The sequence below is a fragment of the Procambarus clarkii genome, chromosome 79 (assembly GCF_040958095.1).
Source record: "Procambarus clarkii isolate CNS0578487 chromosome 79, FALCON_Pclarkii_2.0, whole genome shotgun sequence".
In the NCBI taxonomy this organism is placed as follows: domain Eukaryota; kingdom Metazoa; phylum Arthropoda; class Malacostraca; order Decapoda; family Cambaridae; genus Procambarus; species Procambarus clarkii.
In genome coordinates, this window is record NC_091228.1 from 4,899,729 (window position 1) to 4,915,994 (window position 16,266).

General features: G+C 47.5%; 1 protein-coding gene across 1 annotated transcript in view; it reads left to right on the top strand.

The window, feature by feature from the left end:
- The first annotated feature begins 3,194 nt into the window (after window positions 1-3,194).
- LOC123749233 (uncharacterized) overlaps window positions 3,195-16,266 on the top strand; it is a 51,071-nt gene continuing 37,999 nt past the window's right edge. Inside the window, exon 1 of the mRNA XM_069314639.1 lies at window positions 3,195-3,305. Within this exon, the coding sequence (XP_069170740.1) occupies window positions 3,195-3,305 (111 nt within the window). The remainder of the gene's footprint in view (window positions 3,306-16,266) is intronic.

A 16,266-nucleotide genomic window follows, 5' to 3' on the forward strand; every position in this document is an offset into this window, starting at 1 on the left:
ATAAACGTTGCACCTTTCCAGGCCTATTTAAATTTGGTACCTCAGCAGACCTGTGTAAACTCTACACCTCTAAATGCCTAGACAAACTTGGCAGGTCTTGGTGAACTTGTCAAACTTGGCAGGTCTTGGTGAACTTGACAACTCTGCACTGCGGTTTAAACCAAGCTGACTTTATTACCTCCGTATCACTCCACAGTATGTATAAGCTGGCGTTATGTATATATAACTTGACAACCTTAAAGAACATATATACAGAGGCCTCCTGTCCCTGACAAAACGAATTATTACACAGAGCTTCGTAAAATAGAGTAGTCTATGACTTACTTTGTTCCGTTTTCTCTGACGAGACCGTAGGTAACTAAAGAAAATGGAGGAAATTGAAAGTAAATGCCTAACTTGTGTATTATTTAAGTACTTAATCCCACTCTTTTAGATATAGATAATTTGATGAAATGAATCCTGATAATCTTTTTCTCTACCAGACCTGCCAATTAGACCAGGGATAGACCTGCTATCCCAGCCTTAACTAGTTCTTCTCCACTTCCTTTCATTAGTAGTATTCTGAAGGTATATTTTCCTATGAATATCGGAATCAATAAAGCATTTATGTCTATGTATATTCGTTTTGTTTATCCAGTTAGTGTTCTTCCCTTGTAAGACAGTTGGTGGCTGGGACAGTAACTGGCCGGGTGCATGGGTAACAGCTTCCTCCATAATTAGGGGGCCCTAATTATGTATATCATCATTAGTCTGGCATCATTCGTTGGAAAGGTTCCAACCTGTCAATTTTTCTGGCAGTTGTGACAGCTACTTGTGTTGTGATAGGATTGTGTTGACAGGATTGTGTTGACAGGATTGTGTTGTGATAGGATTGTGTTGACAGGATTGTGTTGTGATAGGATTGTGTTGACAGGATTGCGTTGTGATAGGATTGTGTTGACAGGATTGTGTTGTGATAGGATTGTGTTGACAGGATTGTGTTGTGATAGGATTGTGTTGACAGGATTGTGTTGATAGGATTGTGTTGTGATAGGATTGTGTTGACAGGATTGTGTTGTGATAGGATTGTGTTGACAGGATTGTGTTGACAGGATTGTGTTGTGATAGGATTGTGTTGTGATAGGATTGTGTTGACAGGATTGTGTTGTGATAGGATTGTGTTGTGATAGGATTGTGTTGACAGGATTGTGTTGTGATAGGATTGTGTTGACAGGATTGTGTTGTGATAGGATTGTGTTGACAGGATTGTGTTGTGATAGGATTGTGTTGACAGGATTGTGTTGTGATAGGATTGTGTTGACAGGATTGTGTTGTGATAGGATTGTGTTGACAGGATTGTGTTGTGATAGGATTGTGTTGACAGGATTGTGTTGTGATAGGATTGTGTTGACAGGATTGTGTTGTGATAGGATTGTGTTGACAGGATTGTGTTGTGATAGGATTGTGTTGACAGGATTGTGTTGTGATAGGATTGTGTTGACAGGATTGTGTTGTGATAGGATTGTGTTGTGATAGGATTGTGTTGTGATAGGATTGTGTTGACAGGATTGTGTTGTGATAGGATTGTGTTGACAGGATTGTGTTGTGATAGGATTGTGTTGACAGGATTGTGTTGTGATAGGATTGTGTTGACAGGATTGTGTTGTGATAGGATTGTGTTGACAGGATTGTGTTGTGATAGGATTATGTTGTGATAGGATTGTGTTGACAGGATTGTGTTTATATGATTGTGTTGACAGGATTGTGTTGTGATAGGATTGTGTTGACAGGATTGTGTTGTGATAGGATTGTGTTGACAGAATTGTGTTTTTATGATTGTGTTGACAGGATTGTGTTGTGATAGGATTGTGTTGTGATAGGATTGTGTTGACAGGATTGTGTTTATATGATTGTGTTGACAGGATTGTGTTGTGATAGGATTGTGTTGACAGGATTGTGTTGTGATAGGATTGTGTTGACAGGATTGTGTTGTGATAGGATTGTGTTGACAGGATTGTGTTGACAGGATTGTGTTGACAGGATTGTGTTGACAGGATTGTGTTGTGATAGGATTGTGTTGACAGGATTGTGTTGACAGGATTGTGTTGACAGGATTGTGTTGTGATAGGATTGTGTTGACAGGATTGTGTTCTTAGTTTTCGTAGTTGTTTTTCCTCGTTCCATGTGTTTCCTGGTTTCGTCATATTCATATTTTGGTGAAAAATGCAAATTTGTAAAAGAGTATTATACAAAATTGAAGAGTATTGGAGTATATTAATGAGAAGTCTTTCATGCCAACACCATTCCATACAACATATTATTAATTGTTTGTATGGCCTGAAGGAGCAATGTTGGTTTTTTTATGTACTCTATTAAGCAGCTTTGATTCTGAAGCGAAGCTATTGTTTTTAGGGCTGTCTGTCTGTGTCTCTGTCTGTCTCTGTCTCTGTCTCTGAAGGTCTCAGAATCTCTGTCTCCTGATCGGCGACCGTTGTCCGACAAATTGGATCTTCAGATCTGATCCCCTATCTGATCCTGACTCGCGTTGCTATGACAGAAATGCTTCGTAGATCAGCAGCTTCCCAACCATGTTTGCAAATGAGAGCTGTCCAACATGACAGCCTTCGAACCAGTGATAATAGATACAGGCCTTGTGCATGGGTCGGGGCAAGTTGCAATATATCACTTAAGTCATCTTTGAGAACATTTTGAGAGACTATTCTCTCACGTGCAGGCGATGAGTCACAATAACGTGGCTAAAGTAACTTGACCAGACCAAACACTAGAAGGTGAAGGGACGACGACGTTTCGGTCCGTCCTGGACCATTCTCGAGTCGATTGTGTTGATTCTCAAGTCGATTGCCAATCGACTTGAGAATGGTCCAGGACGGACCGAAACGTCGTCGTCCCTTCACCTTCTAGTGTGTGGTCTGGTCAACATATTTCAGCCACGTTATTGTGACTCATCGCTTCCTTAAGGTCCCAACATGATGATGAGTGTTGGATGATGATGCGAGTGTGGCTGGTGCTAGACTAAACAGTCTTGTTGCACATATTGATGACTGATGAAGATTAAGCCACCCAAGAGGTGGCACGGGCATGAATAGCCCATAAACTGTTACACATGCATCTTCTTAAGGTTACCTTGAGAGGATTTCGGGGCTTAGCGTCCCCGCGGCCCGGTCCTCGACCAGGAGGCAACAGCGAGGGAACACATGTCAAAATTTATGACACAGAAATATGATGAGCCTGAACCAGAAGCGGTGGAAGCTGTCACCTCTGACAGCTTCACGAGCAAGTGTGACGGATTACTGAATGGTGAAGCGGTATAACTTTATCCAGGCACAAGAGCCAGCAGGAGGCGGGGCCCTGGAGCTTGATCTCGCTCCACCAACAGTGCCACGGTCTGGCATGGTCGCTCTCTTAATAGCATTTGCTGATCGACCACCATATGTAAATTGGTGATGTTGAATGCATTTGCAAATTGTAAATACCTCGCACACTGACACAGCTGATAGACAGTAAGCAACCTGTCCTCCTACAGCCTGTCCTCCTACAGCCTGTCCTCCTCCAGCCTGTCCTCCTACAACCTGTCCTCCTACAGCCTGTCCTCCTACAGCCTGTCCTCCTACAGCCTGTCCTCCTACAACCTGTCCTACTACAGCCTGTCCTCCTACAACCTGTCCTCCTACAACCTGTCCTACAACCTGTCCTCCTACAACCTGTCCTACAGCCTGTCCTCCTACAGCCTGTCCTACAACCTGTCCTCCTACAACCTGTCCTCCTACAACCTGTCCTCCTACAACCTGTCCTCCTGCAGCCTATCCTCCTAAAGCCTGTCCTCCTACAGCCTGGCCTCCTACAACCTGTCCTCCTACAGCCTGTCTTCCTACAACCTGTCCTCTTACAACCTGTCCTCCTACAACCTGTCCTCCTACAACCTGTCCTCCTACAGCCTGTCCTCCTACAACCTGTCCCTCCTACAACCTGTCCTCCTACAGCCTGTCCTCCTACAGCCTGTCCTCCTACAACCTGGCCTCCTACAACCTGGCCTCCTACAACCTGGCCTCCTACAACCTGTCCTCCTACAGCCTGTTCTCCTTCAGCCTGTCCCCTCCTACAGCCTGTTCCTCCTACAGCCTGTCCTCCTACAACCTGTCCTCCTACAACCTATCCTCCTACAACCTGTCCTCCTACAACCTATCCTCCTACAACCTGTCCTACAGCCTGTCCCTCCTACAACCTGTCCTACAACCTGTCCTCCTACAGCCTGTCCCTCCTACAGCCTGTCCTCCTACAACCTGTCCTACAACCTATCCTCCTACAACCTGTCCTCCTACAACCTATCCTCCTACAACCTGTCCTCCTACAGCCTGTCCCTCCTACAACCTGTCCTCCTACAACCTGTCCTCCTACAACCTGTCCCTCCTACTGCCTGTCCCTCCTTCAACCTGTCCTCTTACAACCTGTCCTCCTGCAACCTGTCCTCCTACAACCTGTCCTCCAGCCTGTCCTCCTACAACCTGTCCTCCTACAATCTGTCCTCCTACAACCTGTCCTCCTACAACCTGTCCTCTTACAACCTGACCTCCTACAGCCTGTCCTACAGCCTGTCCTCCTACAGCTTGTCCTCCTACAGCCTGTCCTCCTACAACCTGTCCTCCTACAGCCTGTCCCTCCTACAACCTATCCTCCTACAGCCTGTCCTCCTACAACCTATCCTCCTACAACCTCTCCTCCTACAACCTGTCCTCCTACAACCTGTCCTCCTACAACCTGTCCCTCCTACAGCCTGTCCCTCCTACAACCTGTCCTCCTACAGATTGTCCTCCTACAACCTGTCCTCCTACAGCCGGTCCTCCTACTACCTGGCCTCCTACAGCCTGTCCTCCTACAACCTGTCCTCCTACAACCTGTCCTCCTACAGCCTGTCCTCCTACAACCTGTCCTCCTACAACCTGTCCTCCTATAGCCTGTCCTCCTATAACCTGTTCTCCGACAACCTGTCCTCCTACAACCTGTCCTCCTACAACCTGTCCCTCCTACAACCTGTCCTCCTACAACCTATCCTCCTACCACCTGTCCTCCTACCACCTGTCCCTCCTACAACCTGTCCTACAACCTGTCCCTCCTACAACCTATCCTCCTACAACCTGTCATATAACCTGTCCTCCTACAACCTGTCCACCTACAACCTGTCCTCCTACAGCCTGTCCTCCTACAACCTGTCCCTCCTACAACCTGTCCTCCTACAACCTGTCCCTCCTACAACCTGTCCTACAACCTGTCCCTCCTACAACCTATCCTCCTACAACCTGTCCTACAACCTGTCCTCCTACAACCCATCCTCCTACAACCTGTAGGAGAACAGGTTATAGGTTTTAACAACATGTATGAGACGTGAGACGATGCGAACGAGACATGAGTCTAATGGTCTAATGATGGGACGAGTGGGCCTCATAGCCCCCTCTCCCCTTAGGCCTACCCCTTAGGCCCACCCCTTAGGCCCACCCCTTAGGCCCACCCCTTAGGCCCACCCCTTAGGCCCTAACTTGGTGCCGTGCTGTTTGTTTTAATATAATGCTGAGTGTCTTTGGGGAAGGCAGACTGTTGGGGTTGGTAAGAGGAGAGAGATCAATATTGTGTCTGGTGTGGTGATATCTCATCTGTCCTCGTCTGGTGTGGTGATATCTCACCTGGTCTGGTCTGGTGATATCTCATCTGTCCTCGTCTGCTGTGGTGATATCTCACTTGGTCTCGTCTGGTGTGGTGATATCTTACTTGGCCTCGTGTGGTGATATCTCACCTGTCCTCGTCTGGTGTGGTGATATCTCACCTGGTCTGGTCTGGTGATATCTCATCTGTCCTCGTCTGCTGTGGTGATATCTCACTTGGTCTCGTCTGGTGTGGTGATATCTTACTTGGCCTCGTGTGGTGATATCTCACCTGTCCTCGTCTGGTGTGGTGATATCTCACCTGGTCTGGTCTGGTGATATCTCATCTGTCCTCGTCTGGTGTGGTGATATCTCACCTGGTCTGGTCTGGTGATATCTCATCTGTCCTCGTCTGGTGTGGTGATATCTCACCTGGCCTCGTCTGGTGTGGTGATATCTCATCTGTCCTCGTCTGGTGTGGTGATATCTCACTTGGTCTCGTCTGATCTCGCCCCTTTCTGTCCTTTTCTGGCTTGATTTGTATTATATTCTCTTTGCTTTATCAATTACGTCACTTCTCTTTTATTTCGTGTGTTCTTTCCCTTCTTCTATGTCTCTTTCGTCTCTTAGTCTCTCGGTGACACGAATCTAAGTCGTATTTTTAACGTTCTCTAATGAGCATTATTTATTTTGTGAGAGATTGGATAGTACAAATGTTTGTAACTACCTAGTTGTGCTGTGCAAGGTCGAGCTCCAGTCCTGTAGTTCCGCCTTCTTAATGGTCTTTGATTAACGTGGTTGTTTAGCATGCTTTTGTCACTGTTAACTACTCAGTTTTGAATGGAATTAGATTTGATGACTTCAATGTGTAATTATCTATTTCACTTATTGACAGCTCTAATGCTAAAAAATTATTTTTTGGTGCCTCTGTCCTTACCTAATTGCCTAATTGTTTTGTGTTCATTTGTGTGTGTAGTTAGATTCTATGACCCCCCCCTCACACCCCCCCTCACCCCCCCTCACCCCCCCTCACCCCCCCTCACCCCCCCCCTCACCCCCCCTCACCCCCCCTCACCCCCCCCCTCACCCCCCCTCACCCCCCCTCACCCCCCCCTCACCCCCCCCTCACCCCCCCTCACCCCCCCCCTCACCCCCCCTCACCCCCCCCTCACCCCCCCTCACCCCCCCTCACCCACCCCTCACCCCCCCCCCTCACCCCCCCCCTCACCCCCCCCCCTCACCCCCCCCTCACCCCCCTCACCCCCCCTCCCCCCCCTCACCCCCCCTCCCCCCCCCTCACCCCCCCTCCCCCCCCCTCACCCCCCCTCACCCCCCCCCTCACGAAAATAATTCACATTATTCACCTAAATAATTCAACATAGAAAAAAAAAAACTTTCACTCAGAAGCAAACTTTCTCTCCCCTTTTAACGAATTTCAACGACGAGAACAAATTTACTATACACAACTCTTATTTCCCCCCTCTTTTTCCCCTCTTTTAAACCCCCTTCCCCCCCCTATGGAAACAAATTACCCAAGCCCCCCCTCAGACTCAGACCCCTTTGTCCCACTCTATAATTCGACTGTTATGTTTACACACAATTTCCAAACTGGATAAAGCAAACTGTTTGTAACTGTTTCGGCAGCCGAGTAACGCCCTGTTTGCTGTTTGCTTTCCTCCTACTTTGAAAGAAGGGAAGAGAGAAAGTGAGTGAGAAAGCTGTATGAAAAGGAGAAACAAAAAATGAGATGACAGGTTTTTTTTTGCAGTTATCTGTCTCAATCTCTTCGCTATCATTTTCACGCCCTGGGTCATTTTCTTGCCCTGTCACTTTCACCAGCTGCTCATCTCTCAGGTCATTTTCCACCCGTCTCTCTCTTTCCTTCCGATTAAGAGACAGGAGACAGGCTAAGCGAATTAAGATTATTGTTGTGTTTTACGTGATATGAGGACAAGGAGCTGGGGTATGAGGACAAGGAGCTGGGGTATGAGGACAAGGAGCTGGGGTATGAGGACAAGGAGCTGGGATACGAGGACAAGGAGCTGGGGTATGAGGACAAGGAGCTGGGGTATGAGGACAAGGAGCTGGGGTATGAGGACAAGGAGCTGGGGTATGAGGACAAGGAGCTGGGATACGAGGACAAGGAGCTGGGGTATGAGGACAAGGAGCTGGGGTATGAGGACAAGGAGCTGGGGTATGAGGACAAGGAGCTGGGGTATGAGGACAAGGAGCTGGGGTATGAGGACAAGGAGCTGGGGTATGAGGACAAGGAGCTGGGATATGAGGACAAGGAGCTGGGATATGAGGACAAGGAGCTGGGGTATGAGGACAAGGAGCTGGGGTATGAGGACAAGGAGCTGGGGTATGAGGACAAGGAGCTGGGATATGAGGACAAGGAGCTGGGGTATGAGGACAAGGAGCTGGGGTATGAGGACAAGGAGCTGGGATATGAGGACAAGGAGCTGGGATACGAGGACAAGGAGCTGGGGTATGAGGACAAGGAGCTGGGGTATGAGGACAAGGAGCTGGGATATGAGGACAAGGAGCTGGGATATGAGGACAAGGAGCTGGGGTATGAGGACAAGGAGCTGGGGTATGAGGACAAGGAGCTGGGGTATGAGGACAAGGAGCTGGGGTATGAGGACAAGGAGCTGGGGTATGAGGACAAGGAGCTGGGATATGAGGACAAGGAGCTGGGATATGAGGACAAGGAGCTGGGATATGAGGACAAGGAGCTGGGGTATGAGGACAAGGAGCTGGGGTATGAGGACAAGGAGCTGGGGTATGAGGACAAGGAGCTGGGATATGAGGACAAGGAGCTGGGATATGAGGACAAGGAGCTGGGATATGAGGACAAGGAGCTGGGGTATGAGGACAAGGAGCTGGGGTATGAGGACAAGGAGCTGGGATACGAGGACAAGGAGCTGGGGTATGAGGACAAGGAGCTGGGATATGAGGACAAGGAGCTGGGATATGAGGACAAGGAGCTGGGGTATGAGGACAAGGAGCTGGGGTATGAGGACAAGGAGCTGGGATGCGAGGACAAGGAGCTGGGATACGAGGACAAGGAGCTGGGGTATGAGGACAAGGAGCTGGGATATGAGGACAAGGAGCTGGGGTATGAGGACAAGGAGCTGGGGTATGAGGACAAGGAGCTGGGGTATGAGGACAAGGAGCTGGGGTATGAGGACAAGGAGCTGGGGTATGAGGACAAGGAGCTGGGGTATGAGGACAAGGAGCTGGGATATGAGGACAAGGAGCTGGGGTATGAGGACAAGGAGCTGGGATGCGAGGACAAGGAGCTGGGGTATGAGGACAAGGAGCTGGGGTATGAGGACAAGGAGCTGGGATACGAGGACAAGGAGATGGGGTATGAGGACAAGGAGCTGGGATATGAGGACAAGGAGCTGGGATATGAGGACAAGGAGCTGGGATACGAGGACAAGGAGCTGGGGTATGAGGACAAGGAGCTGGGGTATGAGGACAAGGAGCTGGGATATGAGGACAAGGAGCTGGGATATGAGGACAAGGAGCTGGGATGCGAGGACAAGGAGCTGGGATACGAGGACAAGGAGCTGGGGTATGAGGACAAGGAGCTGGGATATGAGGACAAGGAGCTGGGGTATGAGGACAAGGAGCTGGGATGCGAGGACAAGGAGCTGGGATACGAGGACAAGGAGCTGGGGTATGAGGACAAGGAGCTGGGATATGAGGACAAGGAGCTGGGATATGAGGACAAGGAGCTGGGATACGAGGACAAGGAGCTGGGGTATGAGGAAAAGGAGCTGGGGTATGAGGACAAGGAGCTGGGATATGAGGACAAGGAGCTGGGATATGAGGACAAGGAGCTGGGGTATGAGGACAAGGAGCTGGGGTATGAGGACAAGGAGCTGGGATACGAGGACAAGGACCTGGGATACGAGGACAAGGAGCTGGGATATGAGGACAAGGACCTGGGATATCAGGACAAGGAGCTGGGATATGAGAACAAGGAGCTGGGATACGATGACAAGGACCTGGGATATCAGAACAAGGAGCTGGGATATGAGGACAAGGACCTGGGATACGAGGACAAGGAGCTGGGATATGAGGACAAGGAGCTGAGATATGAACACAAGGAACTGAGATACGAGGACAAGGAGCTGGGATATAAGGAAAAGGAGCTGGGATATGAGGACAAGGAGCTGGGATATGAGCACAAGGAACTGGGATACGAGAACAAGGAGCTGGGATATGAGGACAAGGAGCTAGGATACGAGGACAAGGACCTGGAAAATGGGGACCAATACCCAATCTCTAGGACCATCGGGGCTCGAACGCCGACCACGCAAGAAGCAAGGCCCGGTCTATACATGCAGGAGACACACCATCAGAATAAAGCCAGACTGATCAGATCCCCACCTCAGACGTCGTAAAGCTGAGCAACAGAAAATGGGAAAACAATCAAATCCTGTCACGGGAAGTTTTTCGAATGGGTAACCATGGTATAAATGAAAATGGTACTGTATATATATATATATGTCGTACCTAGTAGCCAGAACGCACTTCTCAGCCTACTATGCAAGGCCCAATTTGCCTAATAAGCCAAGTTTTCATGAATTAATTGTTTTTCCACTATCTAACCTACCTAACCTAACCTAACCTAACTTTTTCGGCTACCTAACCCAACCTAACCTATAGAGATAGGTTAGGTTAGGTTAGGTAGGGTTGGTTAGGTTAGGTCATATATCTACGTTAATTTTAACTCCAATAAAAAAAAATTGACCTCATACATAATGAAATGGGTAGCTTTATCATTTCATAAGAAAAAATTTGAGAAAATATATTAATTCAGGAAAACTTGGCTTATTAGGCAAATCAGGCCTTGCATAGTAGGCTGAGAAGTGCGTTCTGGCTACTAGGTACGACATATATATATATATATATATATATATATATATATATATATATATATATATATATATATATATATCTTCCATTCTTTGTCTCCTGTTCTTATTCCCCTATCATCATCTCCTTTCTTCGTCTCTATCCTCTCTCCCTCCTCCTTTTCCCTCACACACAGGACGTTCCTGGTTGTTTGAAGTCATGAGCCGGTTGGGCAGGGCTTGTGAGAGACCGGGCCGCATGCTCTGACAGATTATCGGTGACGTCACCTGGAAAATATTGGACCTCAGACATCAAAGGTGTTCAGTTGACGGCCGGAAGACTGGCAAGCAATGGTGAAAAGTGTGTGTGTGTGTGTGTGTGTGTGTGTGTACTCATCTAGTTCTGCTTGCGGGGGTTGAGCTCTGGCTCTTTGGTCCCGTCTCTCAACTGTCAATCAACTGGTGTACAGGTTCCTGAGCCTATTGGGCTCTTATCATTATCTACATTTGAAACTGTTTATGGAGTCAGCCTCCACCACATCACTGCCTAATGCATTCCATTTACTAACCACTCTGACGCTGAAAAAGGTCTTTCTAATGTCTCTGTGGGTCATTTGGGTACTCAGCTTCCACCTGTGTCCCCTTGTGCTTGTACCACCCGTGTTAAATAATTCATCCTTGTCTACCTTGTCAATTCCCCTTGAGAATTCTATATGTGGCGATCATGTCTCCTCGAGTTCTTCTGTCTTCCAGCGAAGTGAGGTGCAGTTCACGCAGCCTTTCCTCATAACTCATGCCTCTTAGTTCTGGGACTAGCCTTGTGGCATATTTCTGAATTTTTTCCAGCTTCGTCTTGTGCTTGACAAGGTACGGGCTCCATGCTGGGGCCGCATACTCCAGGATTGGTCTTACATATGTGGTGTACAAGATTCTGAAGGATTCCTTACACCGGTTTCTTGAAGGCAGTTCTAATGTTAGCCAGCCTCGCATACGCCACAGATGTTATTCTTTCGATGTGGGCTTCAGGAGACAGGTTTGGCGTGATATCAACTCCTAGATCTTTCTCTCTGTCCGTTTAGTGAAGTACTTCATCTCCCATTCGGTATCCAGTGACTGGCCTCCTATTTCCTCCTCCAAGTTTCATTACATTACATTTACTTGTGTTGAACTTTAGTAGCCATTTGTTGGACCATTCCTTCAGTTTGTCTAGATCATCTTGTAGCCTCATACTGTCTTCCTCTGTGTGTGTGTGTGTTACATAATTGAATCAATAGATATACAGGTTGTGGATTCTTTAAGACAAAGTTTGTAACATATCTTGTGACACTGCTTCCGCAGCCGCTCACAGCGGTCCACAGCGGTCCACAGCGGTCCACAACTCCCCACAGCCTGGCTACAACCCCAAGATATCCTTTCATAGTCCTGTCAGCTCCAGTTGCTTATTTACGAGTCGTTGCCCGAGGCGTCTCGCTCAGGACACTAATCAAAGATCAAAGGTGTGGTAGTAGCCTAACCGTATCTGTAGAGGACGCCAGATGAGAGCCCCCCCCCCCTTCTGCTTCGTGAATCTAGCCCCAGGTTCGTAAGTGCTTGCGTAACTGCTTCATGAATCTGGCCCCAGGTTCGTAAGTGCTTGCGTAACTGCTTCGTGAATCTGGCCCCAGGTTCGTAAGTGCTTGCGTAACTGCTTCATGAATCTGGCCCCAGGTTCGTAAGTGCTTGCGTAACTGCTTCATGAATCTGGCCCCAGGTTCGTAAGTGCTTGCGTAACTGCTTCATGAATCTGGCCCCAGGTTCGTAAGTGCTTGCGTAACTGCTTCATGAATCTGGCCCCAGGTTCGTAAGTGCTTGCGTAACTGCTTCATGAATCTAACCCCAAGTTCGTAAGTGCTTGCGTAACTGCTTCATGAATCTAGCCCCAGGTTCGTAGGTGCTTGCGTAACTGCTTCATGAATCTAGCCCCAGGTTCGTAAGTGCTTGCGTAACTGCTTCATGAATCTAGCCCCAGGTTCGTAAGTGCTTGCGTAACTGCTTCATGAATCTGGCCCCAGGTTCGTAAGTGCTTGCGTAACTGCTTCGTGAATCTGGCCCCAGGTTCGTAAGTGCTTGCGTAACTGCTTCATGAATCTGGCCCCAGGTTCGTAAGTGCTTGCGTAACTGCTTCATGAATCTGGCCCCAGGTTCGTAAGTGCTTGCGTAACTGCTTCATGAATCTGGCCCCAGGTTCGTAAGTGCTTGCGTAACTGCTTCATGAATCTAGCCCCAGGTTCGTAAGTGCTTGCGTAACTGCTTCATGAATCTGGCCCCAGGTTCGTAAGTGCTTGCGTAACTGCTTCATGAATCTGGCCCCAGGTTCGTAAGTGCTTGCGAAACTGCTTCATGAATCTGGCCCCAGGTTCCTAAGTGCTTGCGTAACTGCTTCATGAATCTGGCCCCAGGTTCGTAAGTGCTTGCGTAACTGCTTCTTGAATCTGGCCCCCAGGTTCGTAAGTGCTTGCGAAACTGCTTCATGAATCTGGCCCCAGGTTCCTAAGTGCTTGCGTAACTGCTTCATGAATCTGGCCCCAGGTTCGTAAGTGCTTGCGTAACTGCTTCTTGAATCTGGCCCCCAGGTTCGTAAGTGCTTGCGAAACTGCTTCATGAATCTGGCCCCAGGTTCCTAAGTGCTTGCGTAACTGCTTCATGAATCTGGCCCCAGGTTCGTAAGTGCTTGCGTAACTGCTTCATGAATCTGGCCCCTGCTTTTTACCATCAAATGAATTGTAACGACAAAAATGTACTCATCACAGCATCATGATATATCATCAAACACAGTGGTAAAGACATTCGCTCGGCGCCGCCCTAGGGCCTGGGTTCGCATCCTGGCCGGGGAGGATTGACTGGGCGCCAATCCTTAACTGTAGCCTCTGTTTACCCAACAGTAAAATGGGTATATCTGGTTGTTAAACGATTTGGCGTGTCGTATTCCAGGGGTAAAATTGGTAATTAAGGACCTGCCCGAAACGCTTGTTAGTGGCTTTACAAGAACGTAACAACTCTTGTATATATAAATAAAATAAACTTAAGTTTTTTCACTGATTTTATTTTTTTGCACTGAAATTCCGACAAAATTTCACTGAATTCTGGGAGCTGATTAGGTGACACCCTCCCCCTACGAGTCTTAGAGGGCCACTGAGGCTCTCAGCCAATGGCAGGCAACTTGAAACAATAGGGGATCCTGTGCGTACGCGCGCGCATGTGCGTCTGTGTTTCTAGCCTAATAACACTTTCTTAAACGTTTCTAGAACAAAGGTACCGTGTATGGTATCTATTCTCACCCTCTCTCTCTCTCTCTCTCTCTCTCTCTCTCTCTCTCTCTCTCTCTCTCTCTCTCTCTCTCTCTCTCTCTCTCTCTCTCTCTCTCTCTCTCTCTGTGTCTCAGTCTCGTTAATAATCTCAATGTGTTGACAGTTCCTTCACTAATCATACTTTCGCAAGAAGATATTTTTCGGGTCTCCAGTTAAAGATTACCATCTTGAACCTTTTGTTCTGGAGGCAATCTTGGGCTGTGAAACGGAGCTAGGAACTGGAGGAAAGGCCAGAAACGTCACATAAACGTATTAATAAGGGAGGGAAGGGACGTTGATAAACGCATTAATAAGGGAGGGAAGGGACGTTGATAAACGCATTAATAAGGGAGGAAAGGAACGTTGATAAACGCATTAATAAGGGAGGGAAGGGACGTTGATAAACGCATTAATAAAGGAAGAAAGGAACGTTGATAAACGCATTAATAAGGGAGGAAAGGCCAGAAACGTCACATAAACGTATTAATAAGGGAGGGAAGGAACGTTGATAAACGCATTAATAAGGGAGGGAAGGGACGTTGATAAACGCATTAATAAGGGAGGAAAGGGACGTTGATAAACGCATTAATAAGGGAGGAAAGGAACGTTGATAAACGCATTAATAAGAGAGAAAAGGAACGTTGATAAACGCATTAATAAGGGAGGAAAGGAACGTTGATAAACGCGTTAATAAGGGAGGAAAGGAACATTGATAAACGCATTAATAAGGGAGGAAAGGAACGTTGATAAACGCATTAATAAGGGAGGAAAGGAACGTTGATAAACGCATTAATAAGGGAAGAAAAAGAACGTTGATAAACGCATTAATAAGGGAAGAAAAAGAACGTTGATAAACGCATTAATAAGGGAAGAAAAGGAACGTTGATAAACGCATTAATAAGAGAGAAAAGGAACGTTGATAAACGCATTAATAAGAGAGAAAAGGAACGTTGATAAACGCATTAATAAGGGAAGAAAAAGAACGTTGATAAACGCATTAATAAGGTAAGGAAGAATTAAGGAGCGTCAGGTGAAAATCCTGACAGGAAATTGGGTGTATTGGGACAGAAACAGGCACCCAGGACCATGATATTCATTTGTCATGTGTTTAGCAACCCACAACAGTCTGGTGTATCAACCCACGGTTACAGGCCAAGGAAATCCTCGATCTTAAACCATGCTGTAAACGACCCTGTATGTTACCGTCCACCGCAAAAATCAACAAACTCAGCTCGCTGTAAATAACCAATTGCTTTGGAGATCTTGGGTTCCGAGGCTTGACTCAATCCCTCAACTCCCCGTGGAGGTATTGTGAGGTATTAAACAGGTGACAAATGGAACTCAGGGCGAGAGAGTTGGGCCAATCATCACTCAGGATGACGGCCAATCTTCCGTTGTTGGTTGTGATGGCTCCTGGCTCTGATGGGCCGGAATGATGCTCGATAGATCATTTTGTTCCATCAAGGATGTTTGCGTTTGAGGCGGAAGTGGATTGGAGGGACAGGGGACTGAGAGAGAGAGAGAGAGAGAGAGAGAGAGAGAGAGAGAGAGAGAGAGAGAGAGAGAGAGAGAGAGACTCTTTCTCACTCCTGTCTTTGTCTCTTTCTCTCTTACACTTTAATTTCTGTTCAAATGTAAACTTTTAAATTCCCAGCTTTACTACGGCTATCAAGTCTATTTTATTGTCTATTATCTTCACCCTGCTATTCCCCCCCCCCCCCTCTCTCTTTCTTATCCCCCATGGACCCCCTCCCCCTGTGTTTATTTCTGCTACCCTTTGTTCTCTCTCTCTCTCTCTCTCTCTCTCTCTCTCTCTCTCTCTTTCTCTCTCTCTCTCTTTCTCTCTCTCTCTCTCTCTCTCTCTCTCTCTCTCTCTCTCTCTCTCTCTCTGTCTCTCTCTCTCTCTCTCTCTCTCTCTCTGTCTCTCTCTCTCTCTCTCTCTCTCTCTCTCTCTCTCTCTCTCTCTCTCTCTCTCTCTCTCTCTCTCTCATTGTGACAAACAATTAAAATATTCCATTCCGTCCCATTTCTTTGCGGCTATTTTTCATCCTGTCCCTTACTGCATATATTCTATCTCTCTCCGTGTCCTGTTATTTCTCTTTCCTTCCCACTTTTCCTCTCTTTCCCTCTTTTCTTCTCCCTTTCATCTTCTCTCTTCCCTCATACCCTCAAGACCTCTCCCTACTTCTCAAACCTTCCCCCTTTCTTAACCTTTTCTCCTTACCCCATTCCCTCTCCCATCAACCATTTTCTATACCCCTGTTCCTCATCCTATTTACTCCCTTCCCTCACTCTCCCTCCCCACTCTCCCTTCCCACTCTCCCTGCTAGAGTAGCCCTCCTGCTCTCCCAGACAGCAGAACACACACACACACACAGACAGACGCTAGGAGCTTCATTTACATGGTAATAGATTTCTCGGATTTTTGCCATCTGCTGC